The 20,171-nt window shown below is 39.3% G+C and overlaps 1 protein-coding gene across 1 annotated transcript; it reads right to left on the reverse strand.

Moving 5' to 3' along the window:
* Positions 1–1,936: 1,936 nt before the first annotated feature.
* LOC308138327 (uncharacterized protein) lies at positions 1,937–19,175 on the reverse strand (the record flags this gene model as incomplete). The annotated part of the gene is made up of 26 exons (XM_080507408.1): positions 1,937–2,139; positions 2,388–2,465; positions 4,607–4,697; positions 5,380–5,556; positions 5,893–6,039; positions 6,660–6,692; positions 6,781–6,825; positions 8,964–8,999; positions 9,085–9,156; positions 9,287–9,340; positions 9,418–9,471; positions 9,559–9,612; positions 9,694–9,738; positions 9,841–9,894; positions 10,250–10,303; positions 10,382–10,435; positions 10,521–10,574; positions 10,711–10,764; positions 10,844–10,897; positions 10,992–11,045; positions 13,623–13,676; positions 13,763–13,858; positions 14,295–14,372; positions 14,460–14,853; positions 16,436–16,559; positions 19,172–19,175. 26 exons carry the CDS (start codon positions 19,173–19,175, stop codon positions 1,937–1,939), a joined length of 2,217 nt encoding a protein of 738 aa, XP_080363534.1.
* Positions 19,176–20,171: the final 996 nt, after the last annotated feature.

Below are 20,171 nucleotides of genomic sequence, written 5' to 3' on the forward strand. Positions count from 1 at the left end.
GAGGAGGAGGAGGAGGAGGATGATGTCCTGCAGTTGATGGGCTCCTCAAAGGAAACCAGCATGAGCCAGGAAAGACTGTGAGAAGCCACACACGGAGCTCACAAGCGTATTCCATCTCTTACAAGTGTTTCCTTGTGCAAAGTTTGGCAGTGGAAAGCAATCTTTATTTTTCTCAACTCATCATGTCTTTAATGAGCTACAGAATAGCTAAAGTTTTTCCCAGCATCCATTGCTCACAGAGCGGGGGAGGAATCCCCTGGATGTGGTGTGGGTCTGCTCCATAATACATGGAGTAATTTGGAGTCTCCTTTCCACGTGAGCAGCAGGTTTTTCAGCTGGAAAGTACACGCAGGCCAGGAATCAAACTGCTTCGAAGTAACAGTATCCACTGAGCTGCCATGTGGGAAATATTGCTGTTTGTGTCATTGTTTGTTCCCATCACTACAACAACCTCTAAAAAAAACAGCAAGCACAGGTTGCAGGTCATTTATTTTCTGTTGCCAGTTGAACTCGTGTCATCGCGCTCATCCCATAAGACAAAGTTGAGACTTTCATGCAAATAAAAGCTTGTTATGTAAGATTCAAACACAGTTTTAGGATACTACTTTTGCATGGCAGCAGTGCTCAGAGTGCCATCATTGTGTTTACTGTTTTGTCTGACTTTGGCAAACAGTCACTATTTCTTCCTCCTATCTAAAAACATGACAGACGAAGAGTAGTGTGATTTACTTTCATGTGGCACAAAGTGCTTTCACAGTATTAATCTTCCTGAGGACAGCTCGTTACCTTTCCTAATGTTATGATGTTATGCGTCGCCAGACACCTCTCACATCACCAAGAAGTTGTTTTGGGATGAATGGGGGTCTTTTTGAAAGACTTGATAAATACAATTGTATTGCTGGAATCCATAGGCAATTCTGCTCATGCCAGTGATGCTTTTACTTGAAGACTATAATAATCTCTCCAAGGACTCCAAGGACCTGTCGAAAACGTAGTTATCCCTTTTAAACATGAAAAATATTAAATACATTTAATATTAAAAGATTTTTCCTATTAATCTATACATTGTTTGGGCTATTTTAGCAATTTTCTTACCTTCAAAATATTAACAGGGTTCTCAAATGGCGGGATTTGGTGGACACAGTATATCATCACTTTCTCAATAAGAAAAATAACCTTGACTTTAATTTGAATTGACTGATAATGTCACCCATTGGTTCTTTCTACATTATCACTCTCTTGAACAAAAGACCAAAATATGTTTTCTTTCAAAGTTTTCTATGTGGTGAGTCTACTGAGGTTTATTGCTTACAGGAAGGTTTGGTTCCAATGAATGGCAATATGCTGAATCACTTCGCCATAATAAAACAACATCACGATCCCTTGAGGAGACAAAGCACACACTAACAGCCTCGGAGTGTCATATAGCTTTCTAAGCACTGCACAGCGTATTACCCAGATTTTGATTTATTTCCAAACCAAATAAGAATTTTAATGAATTTTTTTTTTTTCACAAACAGTTCAGATAATATACAAGCAATACAAAAAAAAGCTCCAATCTTTTTCTTAAATTCAATATTTCCAAGTTAGCCCTCATTCACATCGTATCTATTAACAGTTCTATATAAATTATATACTTGGATTCATGATGTTCGAAGTTCAATTTTTATGATAAAGAGTGGATGTTTAAAACTTATGAAAGACTCATGAAATCCCTTTAAATAAATCGATCAAATGCAGGTGGTCTTTTTATACAAATATATTTTGTCAGCATGCTCCTCGTAGTCACATGGCCATTGTCTTTGGTAACTTTTTTCATAGAAGTTCACTTTTGCTTTGCATATTTACATGGAAATTTCTGTTTATTTGAACAAGCATATTAACAAAAATCATTCTTTACTCCCTTGAACTCAGCATTTAATTCAGCGCCCCCGCTTTATGGGCGATTCCTCAACCTCCGTGGTGCTGGCTGAGGCGACCCCACGGTGGAGTTGGGCTGAGCACAGCCGGAAGTGACACAGACCCCCGGCGGCCCCCTGAGTCCTGCGTGGCCCCTGAGTCCAGGCCTGCCAGCGTGTCCCCTCTCTCCCAGCTTCCCCGGCTGGCCAGTGAAGGCTCTGCCAGGACGTCCACGCTGACCTGTGTTTGAGGTGAAGACGTTTGATGAGAAGGCTGCTCAGTTTGCTGTGTGCAGCTGTTTTCACAAATTCCAGGAACCAGGAATTTCCAGTGAAAAGCTATGACTGTAAACTCTCCCTCCCCGCCTTTACTTGGAATTTAAGGCTCAGTCGTAGCAGTTTTCAAAATGATGCCCCATGAAAGAGATGCAAACAAATTTGTTGTGTTATAATGAAATGATCACACAAGTAGTAAAAAGAAGGATTTACCCTTCGATCCTTGATCACCAGTGTGACCAGGTAGGCCGTGGCCTTTGGCTCCTTTGTCACCTTGATCTCCTTTGTCTCCTGCAATCCAGACACACACACACACACACACACACACACACACATAAACAGATATGTTAACAAGAATAACATGAGTCCGGCCAGAAGCCCTCAGTTCTACTATGGACTCAGCCGTCCATGTTGATGAAAGACCATATGTGTTACTGAGATCACTCATTGTTAAATTAATGTTTAAAACACCTTGTAAATATTCTTGGATTTCATTGGTCGGGAAGTAGTGCGAGTGTAAAATCATTCTCAGGCTTCAAACCATAAATTATAGTTTAGAATGGATACCTTCATCTGCTGAATTTATACGTCTGTACTGCATTTGATTCAGCAGTTTCATTGGGTAAATTTCACGATGGAACGCCGTGTAGTCACAGTGTCTTTTTCCAGTGTTGGAAAAAAGCTCTGGTACTTTTATTACACTGCATTTAGGAAGGAACGCCACAACATTTAGACAACTATTACTTTACACTTAATATTGACTTCTTTTGATGATGACAGATTTAACACTCAATAAATTGCATGACTAGCTGTAAAATAAAATACTTTCAGAAGTAGATTAATGTAAACTAAAGAAAATACCTCAAATATATCCCAAGAAACTCCTCTTGATGGTTTGATGACTTTTTCTCAAGGTACATTTAGCTGATACTCCTTGTGGACTTCTGTGTAATTATATATTACATTATTATTATATTGTACATTGGTACAGTAGTCAAAGTGCACAGATATAAACTACAAGTATATCCCAGCATCATGCAGAAATTATTCAAGTTGCAGTTTACATTCATGATCTTACAGCTCTGTCATCTTAGTTGAACCTAAACCTGAGGTCAGCCATGTTGTTTGTTTCATTGATTGTCACTACCAAGTCAACTTGGAAAGCAGGAGTAATGAGATTCTTCAGGGATGTTACTGATACTCATACACCTTAAATCTTAAACCTGACCTTAAGCCTGTGGTCAAGGTGAACTTTGATCCCTTAAAACTAATCAGTTCAATCTTAAGCCACTGTGCCACAGTGTGCCAAGCATCAACAAAAACCATCAATATGCCTGTCAGATTTTTTTCTTAACTATATCAGATGGGACAGATTGACCCTCCAGATACACCTGCCAATAGGCAGGGTCCCTTTCAAACATCCTGCCTCTGATTCACAAAGCAGACTTTGGCTACAATATTTATTTTTGCAACCCCAACTGAAATAACTTCTGATGGCGGCTGTATGATTTTAGCAGGATTAGCAACTTGGTCACAATTGATATGTTTGTTAAAATGTGTGTGAATTGGTCGATTGGACTTTTGGACTACTGAAGCAAGTAAATAAAAGTGTTGTATGCATCAAAACACTTCACAGCCACAAAAGACTGAATGAACTGAGCATGTTGAGTAAAAAAAAATCTACCACGAAATATCAAACAACTTGAACTTCACAGATGTTTCCTTGCTACTTGAAGTTTTATGTACAGTGTAAATAACACAAGCCTACATGTGAGTGGGGAAAGTTCACCTCATATTGAGGACTGTCCTTATGTGGCTCTCAGTGTATAAAGTCTAGACACTCCCGCTTTAGAGTCCCTATTGTCCTCGGCCTGTTCCTTGCAAAGTTTCACAAGAGCTATAGTTGCTGGTATGCTTCCATTCCTCCGGCTTCTACCATAACACGTCATCCTTGCTGCCATCCAAAGCATCTGAATGCAGCATTTGAAACCTTTTCAACGGGTTGTTAAAAACAATGATCAACATGTTTAGCTAAGACTTGTCATTTGACTAACTCAGTCAGGTATCCACGGATCGCACTCAGCATGTCCCTTTTGTTTCTGACATCTTTGTGCTATATTATCCAGACCAATCGTATGTTCATACCAATACAGCAAGTAGAATCCCTGCAGCAGCGAGTTGTGGAGCCCAGCAAAATTAATGGAATCAAAAACAAAGCAATGGAATTAAATGTGTGAGCTTGTTAACCTCACTTGCCCTCACATTTATATGGCCATAATTTGTTTTAGAAAGATGTGGAGCTTATGTTACTTTTGTCAAAAATCTTTAATTCAAAATTAGTTTTTGTTCCAACCCTGGATGTTCCTCAAAGAAGCATCGCTGAGTTACAGATGACGAGTTAAATAAATCTGTCAGGGTTGAACTTGTCCCACCTTTTCCTCCTTTTTGGCCTGGGTCTCCAGCTTCTCCATAGAATCCCGGTAGTCCCACTTCTCCATCAACACCGTCATTACCAGGATCCCCCTGACAACAACATCAACAGAGAAACACACTGTTGATATCCTGAGTGTTTTGGGGTAATCCTTGAAAGCAAGGTTTCTCTCAGATCCAACCAGTTCTTTGTAAAAAAAAAAAATATCTGCTAACACTCTGCTGGGAAAGCACTGTACAGCACCAGTTCATCAGTTATTTTGGCATGAAACACCACAACACCAGGATTAGTGACGATGATCTAATAATAATGGAGTATTTTTGCATAGAAGAACATTTATCGGCCTAACAGTCTTCTGTGATTAGAAGTTGTGGAACATGAATTGATTCAACACTGTGTAATAATGTGGAAAAGGATTTTCAATCCAAGGACAGCCTTGATACTCTCCAAAAACCATTCAGCACAGACCAAGTGTCTAGTCTGTGACTCCTTATTTGTCCTCATGGAGACGTGGAAAATCGTAATGTTTTCATTCCAAGCTTTTCTGCCAAATACTTCAGCACTTTTACTCCAGTCCAGACCCTCACAATGTGTTTGCATTTTACTGAGCCAGAGAGGGAGAACAAAAGAACGACGTATGGAGGATGAACTGCTCTCTGTATCTCTGCTAAAGGTCTGCAGGAGGTGAGGTGACAGCGAGTGCTGGGATATTGTTGAGAAAATGTTTCTGTGGTGCAGACTGAAACACCTTTCGTGTTGAGCGTTTCAACTCACAGGAGGTCCGGGGGGTCCAGTCTGGCCCAGGGGACCGGGAGCACCCATGGGAACGTCTCCATACAGAGGGCAGACCGCAGCACATGTTCTCTTCACAGAGTTGGCAAAGGTGGACATCTGCTCCAGGACCACTTTCTTACAAACCTCGATCACATGTTGGGCCGGGAGCGTGGGCCCCTGGTTGAGAAATCAGTATTGCATCCATCACTGCAGATGACCCAACTGTGGGACCAGCAACATCATCAATCATGTCTACAACCTATCAAAGAATTTATAGCCACACTAAATGCCACCCTTGTTGTGACTCACCACTAAGTGAGGGCTAATGAAGAACTGTTAAAATGCTCTTGTCAACAATGATTTTTGATGAGGAGCCGGTTACAGTGGATACTCAGGAGGAGTTCCTCAAATCTCAGTTACACAGTTTTTAATACTTGAATTCTTAATACTGACTCCTGCACAACTAAGATGTCAGCCAAAATACACACACACACAGGTTCAGATTTTACTCACTGGTGGCCCTGGAGGCCCCTGAAAACCATCTGGTCCTCCTTCACCTCGAACCCCCTTGACTCCAACAGGACCTGACCGTCCATCTGGGCCTGCGGGGCCGCGCTTACCCCGTCCTCCCTGAGGACCCTGCTTACCGCGGTCTCCAACCTACAGGACAAGTCAAAAACATCGGTGTATATCACAATACAATACTCACATTACCATGAACACAATCTTAATGAAAAGCATTGTATAACTTCTTAACATGCCTGATTAGCTACCGCAAACTGTTAACTAAAGGAGTGATGAGAGTCTCAAACAAATTAAAGTGGTGTGGAATATGAATGTTCAAACATTTTTTTTTATAGATGAAAGTTTTTGAAATATATAACAACCCTGGCAGAAAAAAACTTAAGAAATGTGCAAGAGTCATTTCGGAGCGTTTGTGGGCGTCACTGTTCTTATCGCATCCCCAGATGCTCCAGATATGCCTGGAATGTTATTTGATTCATAGATTTTTCAGAGTATTCACTTTGCAAATGGAGAAAGTGACAACTAGAGGATTTTCTATTGAGGAGTGGAGGAAATATTTAAGTACAAGGTAATATCACACCTGCTCTCGACAGATACCCCACTCATCATAGCAACATTAGATTGGTTAAAGGGTTTAATACTGAGTAGTATGTGTACTAATTATCACAAGTAATCAATAAAATCACAGTAATATGTATATGGTAATAAGCATATTTCATATTTTCATTGAATTGTCTATCTGAGTCACAACTCACCCGTCCTTTTGGGCCCTTAACTCCATTTTCACCCTGTAAAGCAAAAAACAACTTCTTTTAGGAAAAACAATTGAAGCAGACATGCTAAGAAGATGAGAAAATAAAACACTGAAGGCAATACCTGTGCACCTTTAACTCCTTTGATCCCCTGAATTCCTGTGTCACCCTGTACAGCAAACAAACATTGTTTATAATATGAAATATTCACCTTGTTTTCTGGTGATTGACAGCGTTTAACAAAATAACAGAGTCTGTGTTTAATTTATGTTGTAACTATGCATTAAACCACAATGTGTAAACAATATAAGAAGGTGGAGCAGCTAACAAAGCCGTCACCTTACCATATCATCTTTACACCAGCTTACACCGGAATTTCTATTGATTGTTTAACTGTGTGAGCTACAGCAAGCTCTAGACGGTCAGTAGCTCAGAAGAGAAACCATCGCAGCATTTAGCATCTAAAGCTAAAGTCAGAGAACTCATTATCAGGCTAAAAGAGAGCTGAATGATGAATGAAAACCTTGACATTGGTATTAAATTGTTTTTTGTGTATATTTGATAAAATTTTGTTTTTCAGTGAAAAATAAAAGATGCATGACTCTGTGTTCACCTTCTTCCAAGGAGTTCAATGTGTCCAATGTCTACTTAATAATATTAAATTCCACATGTTATAGGAACATCTCTGCATCTATGTAAGTATTATCTTAATTTTTTAATTAATTGTTTTAGTGAATGTAAATATGACTTTTTTCATAAACATCATTGTATGCAAGCCACCAATTCTAGAGCAGAGCTGAGTCATAACATGTTGATATCAATGTTAAAGGGTTTCATATTGTGCATTTTCACTGTTTCAATAATCTCAAAGTGCTTTACACTGTTAATCACATTGACTCTTCCGCACACTAATAGACACAACTTCAATGTAAGATGCTCAACCTCCACTGGGAGCTATTTAGGGTCCAGTGTCTTGCTCAAGGATACCTTGGCAAGATGGTGGTTCAAATTAAAAACCTGCAGTTGGAAGTCAACCTGCACTGCCATCTCAGATACAGCTGCTCCTATTGTACTATCATCAATCTAAACCTTCTCCTTAACAAAGTCCATTCTTTATAATGCCACACAATGATTTGTAATACCATAAGGCTCATTTTACTCTAATTGTTGTCTTCTTTTTAATGACAAGAAATGGTCTTCGAGACTGTAGATTTCACAAGAGTCTCAAATCTTCAGCTCCAATCTCACATTTGTGTTAGCATCCTTTAGTTTTCATCCTGTATGAACTGTTAATTCTCACCACGCCGAACTTTAAAAATGACTTTGAGAAGCTAAAAAAACATCAGAATGTATTCCCATATTCCTGATACTTTAAAACTGATAGAGAAGAGCTGGTGGTGGTTGGCATTCAGTTCTTATACTACAAAGGTCCCCAGTTCAAGTCAGGACACAGGAAACGTTCAATGTATGCAAGGCCTGCAAGTGTGGACATGAATATGTGTGATTGACTGGTTACCTGTCCTCAGTGTATTCTGCCTTAAGTTCCATAAATGGATATAAAAGCCAGTTGGAGGTAGTGTTTACAAATCAATATCTTTAAATTTGCCTTCAGTTTTCCCATATTTTCTGAAGATCTTTTCATTTGTCCGTTATTCGTCAAATGTAAGAAATTGCAATTGTTTTAGTTATCAGTCTGTCTTTCTACATTTTACAAGAAGTTTGGTCAAAAACAAAACAGCGATAACTTTCTCTTTCTCTCTCTCTCTCTCTCTCTCTCTCTCTCTCTCTCTCTCTCTCTCTCTCTCTCTCTCTCTCTCTCTTTTTAATCAAATTTGTTTTCTCTTGTGTGTGCCGCAGAAAAAAATAAACAGCATAAAAGTGGTTACTGAAATAAAATTTGTCTCTTTCATTGTTATGGGACACTCACTAAACATCAAGAACAAGTCCTGAGGGGAAGTTTAGCACTCGCTGTGAACTTCTGTCCAGATGGAGAGAATAAGACACACAGAGCCAATGTGCCCTGAGGGGCATCCTCTAATCTATATTATCGAGCTCTTTTCCTTCGTCAACTCTCATTACGTTTAGGGGTTTAATTGGATAATATCATTATTATCATTAAGGCTGATTTGCCATTGGACTGTTACCTAAATATAACGTTGCTTTCCAAACCAGTAAAGAGTTTTGGTTTGGATCAGATCTTCAATTCTATGTGGCTTATGGACCCCATAAACACTTCCTGCAGAGCCACAGTATAACAGTAGTTTTTTTCTCTTCTTTTAAATTTCTAATGAGTAACGGATGTATTACCTTGGAGCCTGCTTTTCCAGGCACACCAACATGTCCCTATAAAGAAATGGCACATTTTAATAGCTTGAAGAAAATGAACTAGTTTATGAAGGAGTCAAGGAAATTCATCTGGAGCACTTACAGTCGGTCCAGGTGGGCCAATAAATCCAGGTCGTCCTGGCTTCCCTGCAGAACCCTTGTAACCTCTGGGGCCCTTGAAGATAAAACATTTATTAACCAAACTGACATAACTGCTTCATTATTTTCTTTCCTTTAATATGGCAAACTACTTTACAAACAAAATGTATTGCACGCTTGTCTTCAGTGGCTGAAATGTGACTTACAGTGCGGCCTTGGGGACCCATTTCTCCCGCGGGCCCCAGGGTACCTTTTTCCCCCTGTTAAAGAAACACATGGCCACGAATTAATTTGTCAAAAAACAGCTCCACTTTACAAAACATGTTCAGCGAGGTACCTTGAGACCACCCCGTCCAAGTTTCCCACTGAGGCCTTGTGGCCCTTGATAAGCCTGCGAGGAATAGAAAACAATCGTTGCACAAAAATCGAGGAGCTCTGCTTCTAAAAATCAAACTTACTAATGGGCAGAGTGTAATACCTCTATTCCTGGATCGCCATCTCTGCCAGGCAATCCTGGATCTCCAATAATGCCCTGAGGAGATCCAAATGGTAAAATGAAGCAAAAGTACTACAGCAGGATTGTCAAACAGAAGTGACTGTTTGATTGTGTCACCTTGTGTCCAACAGTGCCAACTTGTCCAACAGGTCCTGGAATACCCTAATTTGAACAGGTTTGTACAGAGATAGTCAGTAAAAGGGCCAATGCAACTTAATTAAAAAAAATAAGACCACATCATTGTGTTAATTTAATGTAACTTACCGGGTTCCCCTTTTCTCCTGCAGCTCCCCTTTCTCCTGGATCTCCAAAAATACCCTGTCAAATCATCAGTTTGATCCACATGAATGACTGTCTGAAACATGTTTCATTCAGTGAGCCATCCCACATCTACCATAGAGTAGGTTTGTCACTGCGGTTCTTCTCTCTATAACTTCTATGTAGCTATAGTTCAGGCATTTGTGTCCTTCCAAATCCAGCCACATGGACTGATGTTGTTTATAGAGACGGCACATAAGCCAAAATCCTTGGTTCTATGCTTTTCCAGTGTTTTACCACATTAGAAATGATTTAATGGTTCTTTATGCTCACATAAGGAGATTTTAAATGTAGTGAACACAGAATTTGGAGAATTATTATGGGTTAGGAAACAGGGAGTCCCAAAACAACCCACCTGCTTTCCCCTGCTCCCAGGCCGCCCCGTTTTACCGATGCTCCCTTTTTCACCCTGCAAATAATAGATTGGTGGGTTTCTGTGAAATATAATGAGAAAAGAAAGCAATAAACTCAAAGAAAACATGACTACCTTCACTCCTTGATACCCAGGGATCCCTTCAAATCCTTTGTCACCTGGGCTGCCCTAACAGGAGGCCAAAAGGTGAGAAACACAGTAAGTACCTGATCATTGCCGAAAGGGATTATTACTATCTAAAAGCTTAACTTACGACTTCTCCAGGGTTCCCTGTCTCTCCAATATCTCCAGCTGGTCCGCGAACTCCCTGTTAATACCATCAGAAGTGGCCATTTATTCTCTAAATGAATCCATTCAGTTGTGCACTAATGTTAATAATTCCATTAACTTACCACCTCATTAAATATGTTTGATTAAACCCTTAAATCAACAGAGTAATTTACCTTGAAGCCTGAAGCCGCTTTTAATCCTTTCAGTCCCTTGGGACCTCTATCCCCCTGTGAACACAATGTCTCATTAATCTAAATTTGTACCACCTCAAGGTAAAGAAAATTAATATTCTGTGTGAGAAATTACCACTTGGCCCCAAAGTCCTCTCATTCCTTTCTCGCCTTTGATTCCCTCTTCACCCTGGGGAAGTATGTGTGAGGTTGCATTAATATATCATTAAAAAGAGACACCCTGAAGTTTAACCCTGGCAGGGGCAAATTAAGATGCATCTCACCTTCAGGCCTGACTCGCCAACATTGCCATAATCCCCGGTGTTCCCGCGGATCCCCTGCAAGACAAATTTGACCTTATAATGAACAGAATTCATGATTTTTCCTGCAGTTTTTTATTCTTAAATTAAAGAGCCTGTAAAAACCAAAATATAAAATATAAATGTTCATGTCTCTTACCTCAGAGAGCTAAAAATACCAAAGTTAATAAACTGTTGACCCATCAAGTTTAGGCTTGACAGCACTTGCATCTTAATTACAGACTCCAAATGTCACTGCAAGAAAAAGAAGGCTGTTCCATGTATTAACTTTCTGGTCAGTCAGATGTTTCTCTTTTCTATCTCTTTAACAGAAGACAGTCTCTCTTGTCATGCTGCATTATAAATAGAAACTCTCATTTATTTCCAATTTAAATACCGAGAAAGAATGCATTCAATCTGTTTTTGAATACATTATGGGCTTAATTTGACACCTATCAGTGTTTTTTGAGACACGAAACAATTTTTTCTTCCAAGTTGTTTAATAAACTGGTATAATTTCTCATTGTTACCCGCTACAAGAAATGATCAAACAAGTTGATTTAAGAACAAAACTCCAGACAGAAAGGTGGAGGGCTCTGTTTAGTCTGCAAAAATGGTGAAAGAACAAAAGGAAACTAGTTTTGACCTTTTCAATAGGAAAGGCGTGTTTGATTTATCAGATTAAAACAACAATTTCAAGTTCATGGTGGTGTGTTCATGCTGCTTGGAACTGGGAAATTCACCCGACAGGAAAGTTCCATTTCCAAGTTAGAGTTAGATAAATGACACACATCATAGTCTATAAGCTGATGATCACCTTCACAGGCAGAGAAATACTAAAGCTTAGTATGAAGTTTAGAATATTGGGCGATTTTCACTTACAAATGTTTTATAGTCCATAGCCCAACTTTATAGTATATTCCATTGTGCGTCATTCATAAATTCTCATGTGAATGCATAAATGCATAAATGCTGTCATGTTGACGTCACAACTGCTTCTCTCTGTTTTGGTCTGTACAAATGTTTTTTTTCTATTCGGAAGTGGGACCCTCAGAAACCCCCTAGATTTTCAGGCTTGTGTTTTGTTATAATTTTTCAGACAACCACAAAAAGACAGATTATGCCTAAATAGACCCTTTCATAGATAACATTTAGGTGTCAAAACCATGGTACGGTTAAACATGAATTATACCTTTGATCTCTAATATAAAACTCACCTGACAAAATTAGTTTGATAATGCTTGAGCTAATGCAATATATTCTAATCGGACTCCTTTCAAACACATTAATGGAAAACCTACATAGGCAGGAGTTAGGAAACATGAGTCATGAATACAACAGCATGGATCAGTGTTGTTTGCACAGATGCTGACTTCCTCAGCAGCAGAAGGGAAAGTGTTTTCCAATTGGCTGTATTTCACTGAGTCAACAAACACATTCAACAAGGCCAAGATGCCTTTGTCTCGCCAGCTTACAGGATCATCCCCCCGAAACGCTGTCTTTTTTACACAGAGTCAGCTGGATGGAGGTCAACCTCAGAGATGGCCGACTGTATGGCGCGAGGCATGACCGTGAACTTTTACAACATTTCTGAGGCCGTACGGCTCAGACGGGCAAACGACCACCCACCACCCAAGATGGGGCCGCTCGCGTAACTGTGCCAGGAAATGCCCTCCTCGGGTGCCAGTGGAGGAGATAAACAAGTTGGGGCTCTGTGATTCACAAGCTGGCAGAAGGTCAAAGCTTGAACCCGTTACACAAGACAGACGTTTACTCCCAGATGAGCTACAGCTGCGAGGCAAGACATGAATATGTAGCATCTATGGCTCTGGAAATGTACTTTCAATCCTCAGACCTACATGTGTTTGTTCAGGCATCACGGGAGATTTCTTTCAGAGCAAAGGCCACATTAAATGTCAAACCATCACATATGTTTATTAAGAAAAAAAAAAAAAGGCCTTCTTTAAACACATGTTAGCTGGGCTGTTTTAAAAACACACACGGCTCTGAGCTAACAACACCGACTGCTAAGCATCAAAGAGGTTAACAAGTCATAAATTCAAAATGGAAATATTCACGTCTGCTGCTCTCAGAGGGATGCAAACGTGAGAGTCGGGTGTATTTGATTGAGTGAGTACACTTTCATCTAAATAAAAAAAAGTTGAGCTTGCAGCATTCGAAATATTGTGATCTAATGCCAGCCAGTTTAATATTTTATAGTGAACCAGGACATTTTCTGTGTGAAGATGAAAAATGTACAGTTTCTTTATTTAACTGTAAAAAAACGAAGATTGTCACATCTGTGTTGGCTTGTGTTTATCTCAGACTCCTTAGAAATCGAAGCTTCCGCAGGTTTTCAAACTATGAAAGAAGCCCCTGTGTTTACTATCGCAAAATGCTTCGGCTTCCAGATCCGTTTCCATCCGGTCGAGTCTCAGTTGTGCTTCTATCGTTACTCACCCACGAGCCACTTTAATTCTTTATTGTGCACAGCAACAGGAAAAGGATGCTGCTCATGCTGAGAATACATTAAGCAAACACTAGGACATGCACTAACCAGCATGACACCAGGTTTGAGATTTACATTGCTGAGAAACATATTGCATCTCAATTTACCCAGTTTCCTTGTCGTCCTTGGTCTCCAGCCTTCCCCGGAAGACCCCTGTGACCCTGCAGGAGCATGAAAAAATGAGTCAGCCCAAATTCAACTTGTCATATCACCATGTTCAATGAGTTTACTGTACATATACTCTCACCTTTGGCCCTGGTGGACCCTGAACACCAGGCTGACCATGCATACATTTGCAGGATGCTCTTCCAGCTGTGAGGCCGATCTCTGCGTACCCTCCACACTGCCAGAAACAAACAACTAGACTTAAAATACACACATGCACCTGTAAATAGATTAGCATTCAAAGTTTTAATAAACTTTATAAAACCAAGGTGAAATTTATATATCACAGCAGGATTATAGCTTCTATACATTTTATTATTGGAGTGAACTTCTGTGTTTTTATCATGTCCTTTTTTTTACAGAGACCTGAAAGTAGACTCATATTTGTTCTCCAATCACAAATTCTCCTTGTCTCCTCATAGGAGAGTCAGACCAAACAACAGCTAGCAAGGTGCAACATGTACAAAAGTGATAGTCCAAAGAAATGAGCAAACAGAAGCTGAACAATTTTATTACTAAAAGGTGTGAAAATATTTATTAAGATTGTTTTGATTGTTTGAATGATTATGATGAAATGTGGGTAATGCAGCAGTGTAGAATCATGGTGGTCTCACCACACTGGAGAGCTCACAGCAGCCTTCTGAATATGCCTTCTCGGGATCACATGACACTTCAACCTGCTGGAGATCCACCTACAAAGTTATGAAGGACAACATGAAGCTGGACCACAAAGTGCAAATATTGCTCTTCATATGCATGAACACAAGCTGTAAACATACAGACACTCTGCGTTGTCCTGCAGCCCGTTTTACAATGGCGGTGTACCCTTGGCGAATGACCGGCCGAGGCTCATCTATGGATTCCACTCGGACCTCCTCACAGTCTATCAGCAGCTTCACCCGCCTGCCTTTCACGCTGAGCGCCAGCTTGTGCCAGTCTCCATCAAACAGCTTGTCCACACCACGAAAGGTTCTGAGCATGTGGCTGCCCCGAGGGCCGGTGTAGAAGAAGTCAAGCGAGCGCGTGTCGCCATGGAAACGCAACCCAACCTGCTCCCGTCCGTCGGGGTCAGTGACCTGCCACAAGCTCCAGGAGGCCTCGGCGCCATCTTCGGTCACCTTGAATGTTGCGATGATGGAGTAGTCTGTGGGAAGTCCATCTGGATACACATCGCTATGGAGCAAGAGGAAGGGTTCACAGCCGAGCAGCTCAAAGAGGACACTTTTAAACAAAAAACTATTTTCATAAATGCATGAAGGATTAAATTTAGAAGAACAGTAATTTGAAGTTTAAAACCCACATTAGAATGCGAGCTCTAAAGTTTTAAGGTGCACATTTGTTTTTGTGAAAACATATTTTAGTAATATTTCAATAGTCAGAAGAAGGCAATTCTGTGTTTTGTTTTATTTTTTTCAACATGAACAAAGAACTACATTCAAAGGAAAATGTTGAATCTATTGTCAGACTCTGTTGGTACACATGAAAACAATTCTAAGCTCTTGAAGCAACACTGTTACCTCTGGGAGTCGTGCTCTAAAATGTTGTTTGATACAAATAAATGTATAGATGAATACAAATAATTAGATAAATGCTAACATCACAAAAAACAACTTGTTTAACAAACAATTGTTTTTTGTACTTTTTGGCCACTTGCAAGGTGAAATAATCTGTGCGACATTAAGAAAAATTAAGCAAATATTTCGATCATTTATATATATATTATACTTATACTTGTACTCTTCTTTCTTCATGCCAGTTTCATTTTGTTTTTATGTCATTAATACTTTGACATAAAACACAAATTTAACACACCAGCTGTCTCAACAGTATCGACACAACAGAACGGACCGATTAGGTTTTTCACATTGTAAAACTTAATTTATAAAAAAAGTCACTAATTTCACTCTGTGATGTTTGCACTCCATGTGAAAGCACAAAACACTTAAAATAGTATGTGTCAGGGTAAATTAAGTGTTTTCTAAATAACAAAGGTACACAGATTGTCTCATTCGAGCTTGGAAAATACCTTATGATATGATAAGATATGATTGATGTGGAGCAGCAATGTTTTATTCAATGTTTCATATACTGACCTTACTGCAATTATACTCCAACATCAAGGGAGGAAATACTTTCTATGAGACATTACGGTTTAAAACTTTACTTTTTGAATTAAACTTATGACTATTACTACGCTGTTTGTTATTTTGTGTATTTTTGTCACTAATTTGTTACTTTAATGCAGTTGGGTTATGTGTTTGCATTATTGGATGTCTTGTCAAAATCAGCTCTGATCTTGAAGAAAGAAAAAAAAACACACAATCTGTTTGCGCATGCATGGAAATATAGAAGCATTAGATAAACATTTGAAAAGCCGAGACAGAAAACACAATAGTAATAAACACAATACGATGAAACAGTAGATGAATGTCTGAAGATGCATAGTGTTAATGAAAACGGCAAATAGTGACTTGAAGTAAAATATTGTCCAATGTGTGTTGGTACACATGTCAGCCAAGCTTGTACATGTTTACTGGGCTTTTTATTCATTTATTGAGTATCTAGGCTTTTGCAACCTCTGTTTAGGACCCAATGACATTCCACCTCTTTGCAGCTGTGACACAGCTTTTCAAGCTGTTCAATCCAAACTCACAATACAAATCAATATGCAATTTCACACCAGTTTTGACAAGTTTCGGTCTGAGTTTAGTGATTTCATTGAGATGAGTCGGGCTCAGGTGAGATATCACTGTACCTCATGGTCCGCTGTAGGTGGATGGAGGGGTTGACCCGGTAAGCCACTGATTCAGGTTGAGAACCATCCACTCTCCTCACTCCTTTTGACTCGGGCACGCGAAACTCCTCCAGCAGATCGAAACCTCACAGCACAAACATTGAGCTTAGTTTGATTCTGCATCAAAGGGCTAAACTTATTCTGAATGTAATGTCCATGCTGACAACACTTTGTTTGTCTCCGATGACATCGTGCAGTTTTGTTAAAGAGGCCACCTCTTCACAGGTATTATGAGGTTACTATCAAAACCCATCAACACTATAAGGCCTTTATTTACTTTCATTACAGGATTTATCTAATGAATTAAATAGACTTTGTGATACAGTCTGAATGTGTTTTAATATCTGATGAAAGCTGGTGAAGAAGAATATTCACATATTCATAACAAGTTAGGCTTTGTTTTAGGTAAATCTGTTAGTATGTAGGGAAGTATTTGCATGCATTTGCATCTAAAATCAGTGGCCATGTCTTGACATTAATTTCACAGATATACAGATTGATTAAAAAAAGGCTCACATATTCCAGTGAAAGTGATTAATTACTGTGAATAACAGGACACATCCAAGAAAACATTAAGGCTGGCATTATTTATGCTCATATGAGTCAAATATGTGTTAAAGCCACCATATGTTTAAACATGTGATGATATTTATGGTGCAGATTATGGTGGCAAAGAGGCTAATTTGCTGAACTTCAAAGGTTCATGTCAACAGCTTAACCTCAGGATGACCTTTTGACCTCTTAGTGTGCAAATGTAGTCAGTGTGAGAGCAAGAACTCCAACTTTGTCCACTGCTGTGAAGGCAAACCAAAAGGCTGTGAACTGACAAACACTGACACCTGCTGGCCAGTTAGTAGTAGTAGAGTAGTAAGGTTCAAATCCTCGGAGCACATAATCTACTGGAGGTCTACAAGTAGGATCTTATACATTTTTGAGATTAAATTGGCCGTATAAATGTCTCAAGGACTAAACAAACCAGTGCTACAGGGTTTTTTCTGGCGGAGACCAACATGTAAAACAAATTACAATCTGGAACAAACAATAAGACTCCAGCAAATAGCAGTGATGGGCCACAATATGTACATTGAAAAATATGTAGTAGTATTAACTTACTTGGCAAATTTTGACAATGGGCCAATCCCAATACCAAACAGAGCGTTGCAAACACCAGCATATTTCTGCAGCCTGGCATTTTCTATTATTTGAAGTCAACTATTAGTGCCTGTAGTGCAGCAAAGGAAATATAAGAAGGTGAAATCAGATTTAGTCATAGTTGAATAAATACCAGCCAAAAAATAGGTGAGACAGTCAAAATGATTCCACAACTAAGCCCAGACAATCATTCATACATCTTAAAATATACTCATGATAGATTATTTAAAATGTTTAACCAAATTAATATGAAAATGTAATCTTTGACTTCCTTTGAAATAAGATGGCTATGGTTCTCTATTCATATTAGACTTTCTGTATTCACTACTTTACGGCAAAAATATACATAAAATGACACCAAATGTCTTTGTTTCAATCCTCAGATCTAACAGCCAACTCCAGTTTAACAAAAAAACATTTCCAGAGTTCACAAAGTGTAGGCCTGCATCAAAATAAAGACAAAAATATCAAATAATATTACTTACATATTCCTGAAAAGCAAAGTGTCAGGGCTACTGTTTGTGGATCTTTTCCAGTTCTCTGAGTGGAGATGTATCCCGCTCTAAAGTGCCATCCTGGGGTCAGTGTTTGAGCTGAACAGGAGGACCATTCAAACTCGATACTCTGGATCTCAGAGGAGCCTGATCCTTGAGCTCCACTCCACCTTTAGTCCCCAGGGGGATCTGTCGTTTCTCATAGGCCAATCAGACAGTGCAGCACAGTCCACTAACCTGAGCATTCAAAGGTAGGACAAGCAAGTCAAATTCATAAAATCTAAGCCATCAAAACAACAAAATAATTAATATTTAATAAGCAAATCTACACTTTCAAGTTAAATATGTTGATAAATGCCGCTCTCCATTTGTTGTTATTTGTTTGAGAGCTGTTTGTCTTTACACTGCCACTAGGTAGGTTGTCAAATATAATCAGATAGCTGTAGAAACCTTGTCTATAATTGCTTTAAAGCCAGAAACACAGTTTTAGTGGCTTTATATTGAAAGCAGCATTTTACCATCTGCAGTCTCGATGAGAGAAAGATGTAGTATGTCACAGCTAAACACAAGACGCTCTGCAAACATTCCACCCAGACAAGACCACACCTTCACTGCAACACAGGTTACTGGGATAAAGCCTCAAGAGTAATACAATATATGCTAGGTAACTGTTGCAACAACACACAGCAATTTTAGTGTAACTCAACTAAACTTCAGTATCTCAATTTGCAAATTATGAGCCACTGACCTCGATTTCACTGTCTCCTCACGTGTCTTTCTACTTTTGTTAAGCTTTCAAAAATATATCCCGAGACCATTTTACTGCTCTGGTTGAAGTTCAATGAATGATCTACAAGAGACACATTTATATGACAGAGGGGCAGACATAAATTGTAACTATTGAACTGAATCCAGTTTATTAGAACTGTTTAGGTATAGTGGTTAGCTCTGGTGTGATTTTCAGTTTGCCTGTTCTCCCTCTGTATGCAAGTTTGTCTTTTTCTCTGCGATGGACTTGCAGTCGATGGACGAGTGATGTCTCTGCCTTCACCCATAGTCCCAAATCAACCTGAGGTGGGCAGAGCAAAATAAGCAGATAATAACAAAACAGTGAGCAGCACTTGAGGTTCCTTCCAGGATCTCTGTGGCTTGTTTGTGTGAACCGATAATTTGGTAGCTTCTTTATGAATTGGTTCCCAAATATTTTCTCTTTTCAATTGTACATTCAAAGTGGCTCGTTGTTTCTTTTAGTGGCCCATTCTAAATGTAGAACGTAAGACTTCTAACTGTGATTCTTTGCCAGATCTGTACCTGCGCTGAGAGGAGGCCGCTGGCTCCCAGCCTGCCAGACAACTCCAAGAATGTCTAAGTTTGCCAGAAAGAGTTCCCAGGTGGGTGAAAGTCCATCATGGATTTCAGTAGAGTGTTTCTAAAGTAGCAATCCAAGCAAAATCCAGTCATGGCAATAATGGAGAAAGGAAAGAGTCACCCTGACATGAACAGTATGACGTCTAACAGGACCTCCACTGGGCTCCCACATGAACAATGTAAAGACTGAGACGTGTCATCACACACTGTAATACGAATCAGTGTGTGGAGGAGGAGGATTAAGCTGAATCCTGCATAGACATCCAGCGTGTTTGCTTACATGCAATGTTTATTCTGAAAGTGTGTGCATGTGGGTTCAGTGCTGTTCTACAAAGTGGTATCTGTTAAAGATTATACAGCTGGACCTGTCCACACTGCATATTTGACAAATTTCTATATTTATTGTTCTTTATATTATTAACGGGACAAACTGTCATGAGAGTTACCTTGTTTCACAAACTGTCAAACAATCCAAACTCCTTTTCGAACAATTGAAATTCACCACATATCAACAGTTTTGTTGTACAAGTATAACCATATCTTGAGAGGCGATAAAATGATTAGAGTTCATCAAAACATCTCAATCAGTTCGACCTGATTAGGAACATTCCACCAATAGAATCTTCTGAAATGTACAAACTGTAAATGAGGACACATTTGCGACACTGATTAAAATCTAAATA

Source organism: Blennius ocellaris (assembly GCF_963422515.1).
Source record: "Blennius ocellaris genome assembly, chromosome: 13".
Classification (NCBI taxonomy): Eukaryota; Metazoa; Chordata; class Actinopteri; order Blenniiformes; family Blenniidae; genus Blennius; species Blennius ocellaris.